Genomic DNA, 14,619 nt, shown 5'->3' on the forward strand with positions numbered 1-14,619 from the left:
GTATAATATCAGAACTGAGAGGTTATACCTATCAGTAAAGACTGAACAGCTGGGGTTCTTTTCTTCAGAAAAGAGAAGATAGAGGGAATGACCTGATAGAGGTCTTTAAGATTATGAAGAGTTTGATCTGGTGGAAAAAAGGCCCAGCGCCTGGAAACGTTCCTTTGCTCTGTAGAAGATGGGTCCTTGCATATGAATATATGTCATTTCTAGCAAGTGTACGCGAACCACATTGTGAGCTTGATTGATAGTTTTAAATTGATTTCTAGTGTAATCATTATCACACCCAGGATTGTTCAGCAAGTGCTGCCCAATTGCAGATTTGCTAATGTCTGATGTTAGATAAGCTGGATAAATAGAATCTGCATACATTTGAGCCATTATCTTAATGAATGGAGAAGCGGGTCATGGGGCTGAATTGCCTCCTGCTGTCCCCTATTCCTATTAGTACCTGGACTGAATTAGTATTGGTGTACAGCTCATTTGCCAATGGAATCATTCCAAGATGATCAGTGGTCATTGCTGTGAAGTGATAGTGTTCTAACCTTTCGCACAAACAATGGTTGTCAGAATGAGTGTTGCCAAAACACCATTTACACTGAACATATCAAACCCTTCTATTTCTGTACTAAGGTCTCATAAAGCATCGCTGAGTGTATATTGTCCTTTGAACATCAGTCTTCTCATCTGATTATGCATTGTGTGCAAATTCATTATACAGAGAGTTCCATTCGAAGATACATTACTTTCCAGGTGATGAATAATTGATGGCAGAAACAGGAGACTGAAATTTCACTTTGGGACAGAAGCTTCGAGAAATGGACCCTGGGGGATGTTAGATGTAAAACAATTGGGAACATGTCTTAAAGCGTGAGATTAGCAATCAAATGTGGTGCAGACCTAATTTAGTTCAGCGACTCTTGGTGAATGATCAGAAATAGCAAGAAGATTGTATGTATACATACTCAAATTAACAATAACGTCCAGGGATTTCCATTTTGTGTGTTCACTGAAGGGACCCAGCAGTGACTCAATCGGAGATGATTAAAGTTTCAAACCAAACTATTGGATTTCACGACAGCCCGGAAGATCCATATACCATTACAGTCAAGTCTTCCGAATACCAGAATACAGACAGCCAACAACACCCCCCCCCCCCCCCCCCCACTCCCCCATTTACCCACTGTAGCAAGAGACAAAAAGTGAGGTTTGTGTGTGGACCCTTTGTAGAAGTTGAAATTTGAGAGATTCTCTTGACTACCAAGGCTAACAGGGTGAACGGAATGGATTACTTTCCACTTCCCTGGATGAGTGCAGCATCGACAATGCTCAAGAGGTTTGACGCCATCCAGGGAGAAGCAACCAGCTTCATCAGCACCTCATCCACCACATTAAACATTCACTCCCTCCACCAATGGCGCACAATAGCAGCACAGTGTGTGCCATCTGCAAATGGCACTGCAGCAATCTACCAAGCTTCCCATCACAGCACCTCCTAAACCTGTGACCTTTACTACTTAGCGCAGGCTTGTACAACCTTTTGTGTGTGTGTGTGTGTGTGGGAGGGGGAGGGGGGGGGGGGGGTGGCGCTTTTGCATTTTTTTTCTCACTCAAAGGATTGATGAGCTGATTCTAGAAAGATCCATAAATTTCAAAATTGGTTGAGCATGAAGAAAAGAAACAATTTGCTGAGCAAAAATAAAGCAATGTTGAAGCAAGAAATGCAATTAATCAAAATTACTGTTAGAGTGTAAGAGGATGAGAGTGTGTGTGTTCAGCCACTCCTAGTCCCAGGGTGTTAACTCACTCACCCTCACCCACTGTGACAGTGGCTGAGAGTATGTGTTGGTGTGTGGGGGTGAGGGTGAGTGATAGACTGGGAGTGTACCAGACACACACTCACTTCTCATTCACACATACACACTCACCCTTTCTGTCTCTCTTTCAGACGCATGGACTCCCTCCACCCCTCTCTTCTCACACATGCACACACTCACTCTCTCCACTTCCCATGCACACTTACTCTTTCCATTCCCCTCTCACACACACTCATTCTCTCTCTCTCTTTCAGACACATGTGGCGGGATTCTCTAATCCCGCAGCAGAGTGTCCACGCTGTCGTAAACGTTGTCGCGTTTTACGACGGCGTGAACGGGCCGACCTGATGACTAATTCTGGCCCGCAAAAGGGGCCAGCACAGCACTGGAGCAGTTCACACCGCTCCAGCTGCTGATCCCAGCACGAACCGGGCTCCGCGGGATCCGCGCATGCACAGTGGCTTCCTTCAACGCGCCGGCCCCGACGCAACATGGCGCAGGACTACAGGGGCCGGCGCGGAAGAAATAAGGCCCCCAGCCAGAGAGGCCGACCCGCTGATTGGTGGGCCCCGATCAGGGTGTAGGTGGGACAAGCCTGACCTGGAAGAACAAGAACACAGGTGAATGGGGGCATCACCACCTCCAAGATGCACACCGCCCTTTGGCCGTTCCTTCACTGTCGCTGGGTCAAAATCCTGGAGCTCCCTCCCTAACAGCACCATGGGTGTCCCAACACCACATGGACTGCAGCGGTCACCACCACCCAGTCAAGGGCGATTAGTGATGGGCAATTAATGCCAGCCTTGCCAGCAGAGTTTGCATTCCATGAAGGAATTAAAAAATGTTGGCAATTCAGAGCTGGAACACAGCAGCCCACTCCCACCCCCATCTGAACATCAAAGTGAGGAGAAAGTTGATCATCAGAACTTACTCCAAATATATCTTTGGCCACGTTTAAACGGCGCTGAGCCAGATGTGCCATCCGGCTCAAAACAGGTTTGGCAATTCCTCAAGGAATTGTATCGCTGTCTTTGGATGTCTTGCCAAATTGGTGGAGGAGTCAACGCCTTTCTTTCCCTCTCTCCCTCCCTTTCCCTCTCTCACATACACACACACACACTTTCAGCCTGCAGAAAGTAACTTCTGCATGTGGCTACAGATGTTTGGGTTGATGCACTGCAGGGTTGGCTGAAGATAGATCTGGGACAGCTCTATTTTCAGTAATTCCCGACTGATCCTTCAGCCCACACTTATTTTACCTCCAACTCCCGCTATAATACTGCTATTTTTCCCTATTAAAAGTTTAAATTCTTAATTTCAAATTAATTAACTTGCCTCCAAACACGGTCAGGAAGCAATTCCTGCATGTTAGCCTGTTTCTGACACCAGGATATTATGATCAAGCTGACTTCGGGAATTATTGAAAATTAATATTCCCAGAGGGGCTATTGGATATTACAGTGTGGCTCTGCTAGTTTGAATCCTCTCTCTTTATCTCTGCTGATCTGTGGCTGGATTCTCACTCCCTGTAAAGGGGAATAGATAGAGGCCACAGTCTAGAAACTATTCCCATTTGATTGGGGATATCTGGGAGAAGGCGACACAATCCCTGAAATGAGAGCCAGGATGGCAGCCACAAATGAAACTGGAAATCGCTGCCAAACAGAAAGGGTGGCGGGAACATTGGAAGAGGCTGGGGCAAAGGACACTCGATGCTCCGTCAATTGCTCCTTTCAAATCTGATAGATTGTTGTTAACCAAATGGATTTAGGGCAGCACGGTAGCATTGTGGATAGCACAATCGCTTCACAGCTCCAGGGTCCCAGGTTCGATTCCGGCTTGGGTCACTGTCTGTGCGGAGTCTGCACATCCTCCCTGTATGTGCGTGGGTTTCCTCCGGGTACTCCGGTTTGCTCCCACAGTCCAAAGATGTGCAGGTTAGGTGGATTGGACATGATAAATTGCCCTTAGTGTCCAAAATTGCCCTTAGTGTTGGGTGGGGTTACTGGGTTATGGGGATAGGGTGGAGGTGTTAACCTTGGGTAGGGTGCTCTTTCCAGGAGCCGGTGCAGACTCGATGGGCCGAATGGCCTCCTTCTGCACTGTAAATTCTATTAAAAAAAACTATTAAATTAAGGGATGTAGGGAAAAGGTGGGGAGATGGAGTCCAGGGGCTAAATAGCCTCTTCCTTGTCCTCCATTCCCAGGGCTGGAACTGTCCAGCCCCGCACTCTGGTGACACCCTTCGGTCCCACCCATGTGAACGGAGATTTTAATGGCGAGCCTCACCCCGGGGGTGGGGGCTAGAAGGCTCCAGCTGGGGAATGTAGAACATGGTGGGGGGAGGGCACAATCTTAGGATGAGAGAACCATAGAAAAGTTACCGTGCAGAAAAAGTGCAGAATACCGTGCATCTCCTGTCTGTTCTGGAAAAAAACATTAGAAAATAGAAACTAGGGCTCATTTTAAACCCACTTTCTAGAACCATAGAAAGGTTACAGCAAGTCAGATGCAGATCCAGATACCATTTTTCAAATGAGTTGAGCTACAGTTGTAAAGAACCTTGGTACAGCCACACTTGGAATATTGTGCATAATTCTGGTCACCGCACTACCAGAAGGATGTGGAAGCTTTGGAGAAGGTGCAGAGGAGGTTTACCAGGATGTTGCCTGGTCTGGAGGGTGTTAGCTATGCGGAGAGGCTGAATAGACTCCGACTGTTTTCATTAGAAAGACGGAGGTTGAGGGGTGACCTGATAGAGATCTACAAGATTAGGAGGGGCATGGATAGAGTGGATGGGCAGGCACTCTTTCCCAGGGTGGAGGGGTTAGTCACTAGGGGGCATAGGTTTTAAGGTCCATGGACAAAGTTTAGAGGAGATGTGCAAGGCAGTTTTTTACGCAGAGGGTGGTGAGTGCCTGGAAGGCGTTGCCAGGGGAGATTGTGGAAACAGATACATCAACAGTATTCAAAAGGCATCTTGACAAACACATGGATAGGATGGGTATAGAGGGATATGGCACTAGGAAGTACTAAGAGTTTTGGCCAAGGGTAGTATCCTGACTGGTACAGTCTTGGAGGGCCGAATGGCCTGTTCCTGTGCTGTATTGTTCTTTGTTCTATTTCATCCTCAACCACCATCTTAGGCAGTGAATTACAGATGTTCACCACCCTCTGGGTGATAACGTTTTTGCTCTTGTCCCCTCTAATCATTCTACCAATCACCATTAAATCCGTGCCCCCTGGTAATTGACCCCTCAGCTAGAGGGAAACAAGTCTCTCCTGTCTGCTGGATTGTCGGTTAGGACTGAAGTGAGGAGAAAGTTCTCTGCCCTAAGGGTTGTGAATCTTCGGAATGGCCTATTCCAGAGGATAGTGGATGCTGTGTCATTGACATATTTAACTCTGAAATAGACAAATTTTCAAGGATTTATTTTAGGGTCCAATCAACTTAAGAGAATAACAGAAACAAACTCAGGGACAAATTAAAAGAGGCCGCACCTGGTAGGGGCACTGCCCAAAAATAACAAAGCACAACAGATATTTATCAACATCAAATCAAAATTTAAGGGGATCAATAAAGCAATCCAACCCCTGCAGTGCCCACCGAGCACGGAAGGCCTCAAGGGTGCCTGTGGACATCCCATGCTCCCTCTCCAGGACAACTGGCCATGAATAAAGCCAGGAAGAAGGACAGTCAGTGTGGCCGGATGACCCCTTCGGTTGCCCTCTGCCTGGATTGTTAATGGCAAGTCTCGTCAGGTGGTCTTTCAGGAAATCAAAGAATTTGGGGACATTAGAGAACAGGATATAATTTTACAAAAGTCCAGTTAAATAGTCACCATACAGATGCACGTTTATTTAAAACATATTTAATTAATGAACTGAAATTAAAATTTCCCAGTTACCACGATGGACCATCAGCCCAGACCTCTTGGATTACAACATGCACAACATATTTCAGAGGTTAGAAATCTGAAATAAAAAGGGAAATGTTCAGCAGGTCAGGCAGCTTGTATGGAGAGAGGAACAGAGTCAGAACAGGGTAATCCAATTGCAGGTCTAGTGACATAACCATTAGGCTGCTGCTCCTGTTAACTTAACTCAGCAATGGCGGAGAAGTGACCTTATAGAGAAAAACCATGAACACCAACCACAATGGGTATACTGACAAATAACTAGGAAAAGATGAACACATTTCCAACAACATTTTCAAGAAACAATCTCTAATAATTAAACGCACCGATGGATTTCTGATTAAACCTTCACCCAGTTTCTCTCTCCACAGATGTTGCCTGACCAGCTGAGTATTTGCAGTATTTTCTGTATATGTTTCAGACTTCCAGCACTGACAGTATTTTGCTTTTGTAAGGTATGGTTAGATTTGGTTTTAAGGAAGCAGTTGGAAGTGACCAGGAACTGTACACATGCAAGGGACCTTTGTGATATGAAAATGACGGAGCCCACTGTTCTCCATCAGCTCAAGGGCATGTCAGTGCCTCCTAGTTAAACTGTTGGGCAAAGAAAAGAGGTTCAAGGTCCAATCTGGTTCACTTTCTACCACCCCAATGGCATGATATAAGCTTAATGGAGTTGTTGACTAATCATAGCAACGAATCTTGATCAATGAGTCTAGGACCCAACCTGGCATGACCTGAGCAAATCCTCAGCAAGGGCTAAAGCTGGGGGAACCATAGGTCCAAAATCGCCTATTCCTCCCAAGCACCTGACCTCCACCAGGCGTCAAGTCTGATATTGTTGTGTCTCCAAGTGTAAATCGCCAGAATAAATCTATGTTTTTCACTTGACTGAATCAATGCTTGCAGCTTCCAGTGTCTCACTAGGAACTGTTAGGTGAATTGGACATTCTGAATTCTCCCTCCGTGTACCCGAACAGGCGCCCGAGTGTGGCGACTAGGGGCTTTTCACAGTAACTTCATTACAGCGTTAATGTAAGGCTACTTGTGACACTATACAGATTATTATTACCTATCCCAAACGTAGTTAGGGGGTTTAATTTGTTATTTTGCACAGAATTTCCCTTTTCATGATTTGGAAGGAGGACTTTTTATTTGGGCCACGATCTCCCCACCCTCCTCTCTGCAAATCTCCCTGAGCTACTTTTTGACTCAACCCATCTTTCCCTTCCCCACAACAGTCTCGCAACTCAGACACAGATATAAACAGACCCCACACCTCATAACTGCTATGGCCCTGGCATGGAAGGTGACAATTCTTGACAATCGTTTTGGCATTTAGCAAACATTATCCAAATGTTCCCGTTAACCTGGAAAAACACCGGGATGGACAGGCATTGTTGGGTTACCTAAACGATGGGAAGGAGAGGGGGGGGGGGGGGTACATCACACGCGAAGGGGGGGGGGGGGGGGGCTATGGGAAAACCAAGACTGACTGAACTGTGGGTTACCACAAATGGTAGAAGTCATTGAGAAATATTTCTCTTTAAATCTGGCGCTGCCCGTCTACGAACTTATTTGCTACGGATGTACAGAGCCCAACACAGTGCAGAGCAGAACCCAGTGAAGTGTCTTTGAAAGGGGCTGTATCAGGTGTGCTGGGAGATATAAATAGAAGCAGTTCATTAGCTGGGTAGGAAATTCAATAGCAGGTGAAACTCGTCCATCTGATCCATGCGGCGCAACCCAAGTACAGCAAAGAGTCACCTTAATGGACTGACTGCATATAAAGCAGCTCTTTCAACTCGGACACACGCAGAGAAGGTGCTTCGCTCCCATCTGGTGCAAGGCCCAGAGATTCGTTAAAGGTGAGGCTTTTGGTGATGGTGATGGGGATGGGGGTTGGTGGAGGGGGAGTCCGCTGTAAATTTACACAGTAGATCAATTCTCAAAGACTCTCAACCACGTTCGGGAAAAAAAAAGAAATTGGAGCTAACTTGAAATTGGTGGAATGGTTTGGGCTGTGTATTGATGATGAGGGAGATGTGTACTGATAATGAGGGAGATGCTGATAATGAGGGAGATGCTGATAATGAGGGAGATGTGTGCTGATGATGAGGGAGATGTGTATTGATAATGAGGGAGATGCTGATAATGAGGGAGATGTGTGCTGATGATGAGGGAGATGTGTATTGATAATGAGGGAAATGCTGATAATGAGGGAGATGTGTGCTGATGATGAGGGAGATGTGTATTGATAATGAGGGAGATGTGTATTGATAATGAGGGAGATGTGTATTGATAATGAGGGAGATGTGTATTGATAATGAGGGAGATATGTATTGATAATGAGGGAGATGCTGATGATGAGGGAGATGCTGATGATGAGGGAGATGTGTATTGATAATGAGGGAGATGTGTATTGATAATGAGGGAGATGTGTATTGATAATGAGGGAGATATGTATTGATAATGAGGGAGATGCTGATGATGAGGGAGATGCTGATGATGAGGGAGATGTGTGCTGATGATGAGGGAGATGCTGATGATGAGGGAGATGCTGATGATGAGGGAGATGTGTTCTGATGATGAGGGAGATGCTGATGATGAGGGAGATGTGTTCTGATGATGAGGGAGATGTGTATTGATAATGAGGGAGATGCTGATAATGAGGGAGATGTGTGCTGATGATGAGGGAGATGTGTGCTGATGATGAGGGAGATGTGTGCTGATGATGAGGGAGATGTGTACTGATAATGAGGGAGATGCTGATGATGAGGGAGATGTGTTCTGATGATGAGGGAGATGTGTTCTGATGATGAGGGAGATGTGTATTGATAATGAGGGAGATGCTGATAATGAGGGAGATGTGTGCTGATGATGAGGGAGATGTGTGCTGATGATGAGGGAGATGTGTGCTGATGATGAGGGAGATGTGTATTGATAATGAGGGAGATGCTGGTGATGAGGGAGATGTGCTGAGCTTGGGGCGGGGAGGGGGTGTGTAGTACATGTTAAATTTCCTCAATGTATCAGTACTGGGTGAGGGGGTGGTGCTGGCTCTTTGACAGAGCTGGTCGGATGGGTAAGTGCAGTTAGTTAGTGAGTTGGTGTCCTTGTGAACATCTGGAAGGAGTAAAGTCCTCCCTCCCCGGATCATGAATGTTGTCCAAACCACCAGGAGCGAGGATACAACCAGAGTTAATAATTTCCACATTCAGCCGGAAGGTCCGGATGTGGGATGGATATATCTGTATATAGATGGAAAAGACCAAACAAGCTATTCCAGGGGCAATAGATTCTGGCCCATCCAGAGACACCCACACCCCAGGAAGGAATATAATTTCCCCGTGGAAAACTCCAAGGCTTTAGGGAAAGGGCGGTGGTGGGGCTAATTAGATAAGTCTGTCAAAGAGCCAGCACCACACAATGGACTGAATGGCCTCCTCTTTGCACTGCACTATGATTTAGTCCAGTCAGCAGCCATGAATTTACTTTTATTTTGTATGGGAAATACTGTAAGTTCATCTGAGATCCTGGTATCGATGTGCTTAGGCCGGCTGGAAGATCAGTTGTCGGATATCCAGAGTTTCAATCTTCAACCTAACGTTGATTACACTGATGTTTGGAGTTAAGTCTGCTGATGCGGGTGTGCATTGTGAGGGAGAGAAAACGGGTGAGTGTGAGAGAGAGAAACAGTGAGTGAGCGCGTCTGTGAGATAGAGAGAGAAAGCGTGACTGTGGGCGCCTGTGTGACACTGAGAGATTGTATGAGACTCTGTAAGAGAGAGAGACTGAGTGTGAGGGAGTGTGTGTGAGAGAGACTGAGTGTATATGTGAGAGAGACTGAGTGTGTGTGAGAGAGACTGAGTGTATTGGAGAGAGACTGAGTGTGTGTGAGAGACTGTGTGTGAGAGTGAGACTGTATGTGAATGAGAGACTTGAGTGTGTGTGTGTGAACAATATGTGACTGTGAAAGTGTATGGAGGAAAGGAATGTGTGTGAGGGAGTGAAAAAGTGGGTGTGAGGTTGAAAGTAATAGTGTGTGTGAGAGGGAGAGTATGAGGGGAGGGGGAGTGTGCATGTGTCCATATATGAAAGAGTGAGTGTGTCAGAGAATGAGACCAGGCCACCTAACACTTGGAGAATGTCACCAATCCCTGTTGTATTTCATTTCCCCACAGTTTGACAATGGAAATCACTGACGTTCTGTCTGTTGCTGACATTACCACTGCATTAAAAGAATGCCAAGGTAATGTATCCCAGTCCCTTCTTGTATATCTGCATCATTCTGTTGCCGATCAGAGGCAGGAGGACATGGCTTTGTGACATACTTTTCCTGTCTTGTTTCACAGCCAATAACACCTTCAACTGCAAGAAATTCTTTTTGACTTGTGGCCTGTCTAAAAAATCCGCTGAGGACGTCAGGAGGGTTTTCCGAGCCATTGACGACGACGACAGTGGGTTCATCGAAGAAGACGAGTTAAAGTAAGACATCATCTATCTCGGGTTCCCTTTTCACTTCTGTGCATCGGAGATTAAACATCAAAGGTGGTGGATTCAGTTCCAGACTTAATGGGGGTATATTCTGTTATTTGGGACTCTTGTGGCTCAGGAGGTGACCTGCTCGCCACTGAGCTGGGAGCTCCGCTTTCAAGTCCCAGAAAGGGAGGGATTTTCCAGCCCTGTGTAACATGTTTTCCGGTGGAGGAGGAGGCTCGCCATTAGCCGCTGGCGGGATGTTCCGGTCCCGCCAATGTCAACAGCGTTTTGCACGGCTCATCCGTCCCGTCAGTGGGGAAGAGCCGGAAAATCCTGACAGCAAAAGACCACGGAAGGAGTGATCATAATACCATTCAAATAAATTGGGTGATTAGCCTCCTAACCCTCCCTACTTCCCCACCATTCCCCAAAGGGGGGGGGGGGGGGGGTTGTCTGCAGGAAGATACAACAAACATCTGCCACTCGGTGGTGGCTCGGTGGGCAGCAGTCCCAACTCTTCCGTTAGAAATGGTCATGGGTTCAAAACCCACAACTGACACTTGAGCACCTGACCCAATACTGACAGTCCATTGAGGTACTGAGGGAGTGCTGCACTGTCAGGGATGAGACCTTAGATCAAGACTTCCTCTGCCTTCTCAGGTGGATCCCATGGCACCATTTGAAGAAGAGCTCTCCCCAGTTGCCTGACCAATGTTTATCTCACATCCAACATCGCTAGTGATGAATACATTGCTGATGTGAGACCTTGTTATGTGCAAATTGGCTGCCACATTACAATACTGACTGCACTTTCTAAATGAAATGAAATGAAAGTCGCTTAGTGTCACAAGTAGGCTTCAATGAAGTTACTGTGAAAAGCCCCTAGTCGCCACATTCCGGTGCCTGTTCGGGGAGGCTGGTACGGGAATTGAACCCACGCTGCTGGCCTGCCTTGGTCTGCTTTAAAAGCCAGCGATTTAGCCCTGTGTAGTGCTTTGGCACAGCCTGAGGTTGTTGGCAGGCATCGTATAAATGGTCGCCCCTTCTTTTATTGTAGTATTGCTGCTTTTCTACCATTTTTAACCCAATAGTCTGTTTCGTTAAATTCGCGAGCAAATGACTCCTCAGCATCTTTGCCATGGAAACATTACAAAGTCCTCTTCCGCAGCTCAGTGTTTGTTCTCACCTGTCTAATCCTGAAATAACAGCAAGCCCTTTCGTTATATCTTCTCCAAAATGGTTATCTGTCATTTTCATGCTCAGGCAGTGAATGTGGGCAGGGGAGATGAAGACCGGAAACAGGTCAGCAGCTAACCATATGCCCCCACCTCACCACAAACCCAAACCTCCCCTCACACAGCAAAGTCCCAGCATGGGTGGTGGAATAACACCACATTAATTAGCTCATTCACTTGTGTTCCCATTTCCCCTGCCTGGGAAAACCAAACTCAATTGGACAACCATGATTGTAAACTTGGCGGATATCATCAAACTCAGAACAGGCCTGGGATTTGGTTTATTTGTGTGAAATAGTGCTATATTTTTCTGTTACAGAATGAGGGCTATCTCTTGGATCCAATGAATGGGACATCGTTGGGTGTACCGCATAGCACAGAAGCAGGCTATTCAGACCAATTGATCTATGCTAACCTTCATGATCCACATAAAGCTCCTCCCTCCCTTACCCCACTTCATCCTATTAGCTTAATCTTCAATTCCTTTCAACTTCACATATTTACCTAGTTTACCCTTCAATATATCTATGCTATTCATCTCAATCGCTCGCCATGGCACATTCTAACCACTCGTTGATAAAGAATTGTTCACTACCAAGACCTAATCCAGTAACAACATTCCTCATATTTGCGACCAGATGGAATTTTGAATGTTTTGATCATTCCACAAAGTAGGATCATGGAATCTCTATAGTGCAGAAGGAGCTATTGGGTCCATCGGGTCAACACTGACCCTCTGAAAGAACACCCTACCCAGGCCCGTAACCTATCCCCGTAACCCCATCTAACCTGTACACGTCTGGACACTGGGGCAATTTAGCATGGCCAATCCACCTAACCTGCATATCTTTGGACTGTGGGAGGAGACCGGAGCACCCGGAGGAAACCCACGCACACACGGGGAGAAGGTGCAAACTCCACACAAGGCTGGAATTGAACCCGGGTCCCTGGCGTTGTGAGGCAGCAGTGCTAACCACTGTTCCGCCCCTAGAAATAGAATAAAGAACAATACAGCACAGGAACAGGCCGTTCTGCCCCTCCAAGCCTGTACCGGTCAAGGTGCCATCATTGGCCGAAACCCTCAGCACTTCCTTGTCCCATATCCTTCTATACCCAGCCTGTCCATGTATTTGTCAGTCAAAGAACAAAGAATATTTGTGACCAAATAATTCTAGATTTAAAAAAATAGTTATATGATTTAAAAAAAAATGTTAAATACATTAACACCAGGTGCAATACCTCAATACAAAGCAAAAACCTTCTTTATGAGGAATTTGTACCAGCAGCTGAGGAAAAGGTAATTCTTTAATTGAATCTGGAAACAAGAGCAGACATCATAGTTACCTGAGAGCATTTTCTATTGCACTGTTAGATGACAGTGGGTGTGGTGCACGGGGTGAAGGGCATATTCCCAAATGACCCACTATCTTCATGAACTGACTTTGCTCTTCCAGGTTTTTCCTGCAAAGATTCTCTGCTGGGGCCAGAGCCCTGACTGACTCTGAAACCAGGTCATTCATGGACAAAGGAGATAAAGACGGTGATGGCAAACTTGGTACTAATGGTATGTTGAATAATCTCTGAAGAATGATAATTTTCTAAACATGATTGAACACTTCTGAGAGTAAAATCTTTGGCCACGATATAACGGGATTTTAATTCTCAACATTGACAGTCATAAACCATTTGTGACCATTTTGCTTCTGCCATTTAAGTGCTTTAGTTATACTTATAAATCCTTTTTTCTTTATATTGCTCTGTGGTATTTGAACGCATGTGTCAATAATGAATTTCACTGAACCAGAAAAGTCTCCACATTTAACAGGTGATCTTATTTTACAGAATTTATCGACCTGGTACTCTCATAGGACAGCGCTACCTCCATCTACATTTGAGTGCAAGGGTACATTAAAAACAAGGCTCATGTTTGTATGACACAATTGCAACATAAATGACATATTTCTGTTGTAATGAGGGGATTGTAGGAGCACTTCAGGCATTCGGATGTAGCCCGATGTTTGTGTAATGTGTGGTATGAACTGCTCTGTAAATGTAATGTCTTTGGAAGCTTGAAAGCAATAAAAAGAAACTTGCCTTGTACCCAAATGGCTTTCCTTGTGTATGTTTGTTTCAATTCAACTGTTTGTGGAGTTGAGTAAATCTTGCTGGTTCCGTGCTGAATTGAGTAAAAGTCTGATGTTGAAAGACTGCACACTCTGACATCTGTTTTAATACGCTTCCTATTTGATGGGTAATATCTCTTCAGGATGCAAGAGTTATGCAGTGGGAACTGAGGTCACCAAAAAGGTGAGGGAAGCTGACATCAGAGACATTGACCCAGACCAATAACTTCTCAGGGTTTTATCCATCATTATAACCAACAACATAAGTTCATGTAACACATTAACTATTCTTCCTTCCATCCATTCCCCTGGCTGAGGGGTTAATTGCCAGGGGGCACAGATTTAAGGCGATTTGTAGAAGGATTAGAGGGAACATGAGGAAAAACCTTTTCACCCAGAGAGTGATGAGTATCTGGAATTCTGTGCTGAAATACTAAACTCACCTGGATCTGCCACTGAAGTGCTATAACATGAAGGCGAGGGACCAGGGGCTGGAAAGTGGGATGAAAATGAACGGCTAGTTTAGAACAGTACAGCACAGAACAGGCCCTTCGGCCCTCAATGTTGTGCCGAGCCATGATCACCCTACTCAAACCCACGTATCCACCCTATACCCGTAACCCAACAACCCCCCCCCTTAACCTTACTTTTTATTAGGACACTACGGGCAATTTAGCATGGCCAATCCACCTAACCCGCACATCTTTGGACTGTGGGAGGAAACCGGAGCACCCGGAGGAAACCCACGCACACAGGGGGAGGACGTGCAGACTCCACACAGACAGTGACCCAGCCGGGAATCGAACCTGGGACCCTGGAGCTGTGAAGCATTTATGCTAACCACCATGCTACCCTGCTGCCCCAGGTGATTGGCGCAGACATGATGGGCTGAATGGCCTCTTTCTGTGTTGTAACTCGTCCATGGGTGTATGGTTTCATCCTTCAAAAATACTTGGGGTTTAATCTTTAGCTACATTTCCCACACTGTAGAGGCTTCTATTAATTTCAGTAACTTTGCTTTTGAAGTCTTTTTTTGTCGCCAAAC

At 45.9% G+C, this 14,619-nt stretch overlaps 1 protein-coding gene across 1 annotated transcript; it reads left to right on the forward strand.

The window, feature by feature from the left end:
- The first annotated feature begins 7,436 nt into the window (after positions 1 to 7,436).
- LOC119978962 (parvalbumin alpha-like) lies at positions 7,437 to 13,551 on the forward strand. Its single transcript, XM_038820912.1, has 5 exons — positions 7,437 to 7,602; positions 9,919 to 9,986; positions 10,090 to 10,222; positions 12,906 to 13,015; positions 13,294 to 13,551. Exons 2-5 carry the CDS (start codon positions 9,926 to 9,928, stop codon positions 13,317 to 13,319), a joined length of 330 nt encoding a protein of 109 aa, XP_038676840.1. The 5' UTR covers positions 7,437 to 7,602; positions 9,919 to 9,925; the 3' UTR covers positions 13,320 to 13,551.
- Positions 13,552 to 14,619: the final 1,068 nt, after the last annotated feature.

Source organism: Scyliorhinus canicula, chromosome 15, assembly GCF_902713615.1.
Source record: "Scyliorhinus canicula chromosome 15, sScyCan1.1, whole genome shotgun sequence".
Lineage (NCBI taxonomy): Eukaryota > Metazoa > Chordata > Chondrichthyes > Carcharhiniformes > Scyliorhinidae > Scyliorhinus > Scyliorhinus canicula.

Excerpts from the sequence above, each read along its gene's own strand:
- LOC119978962 (XM_038820912.1), top strand. The coding sequence starts at position 9,926 with ATGGAAATCACTGACGTTCTGTCTGTTGCTGACATTACCACTGCATTA. Across the intron at positions 10,223-12,905 it reads ATCGAAGAAGACGAGTTAAA|GTTTTTCCTGCAAAGATTCT; the intron begins GTAAGACATCAT and ends TTGCTCTTCCAG. Across the intron at positions 13,016-13,293 it reads TGGCAAACTTGGTACTAATG|AATTTATCGACCTGGTACTC; the intron begins GTATGTTGAATA and ends CTTATTTTACAG.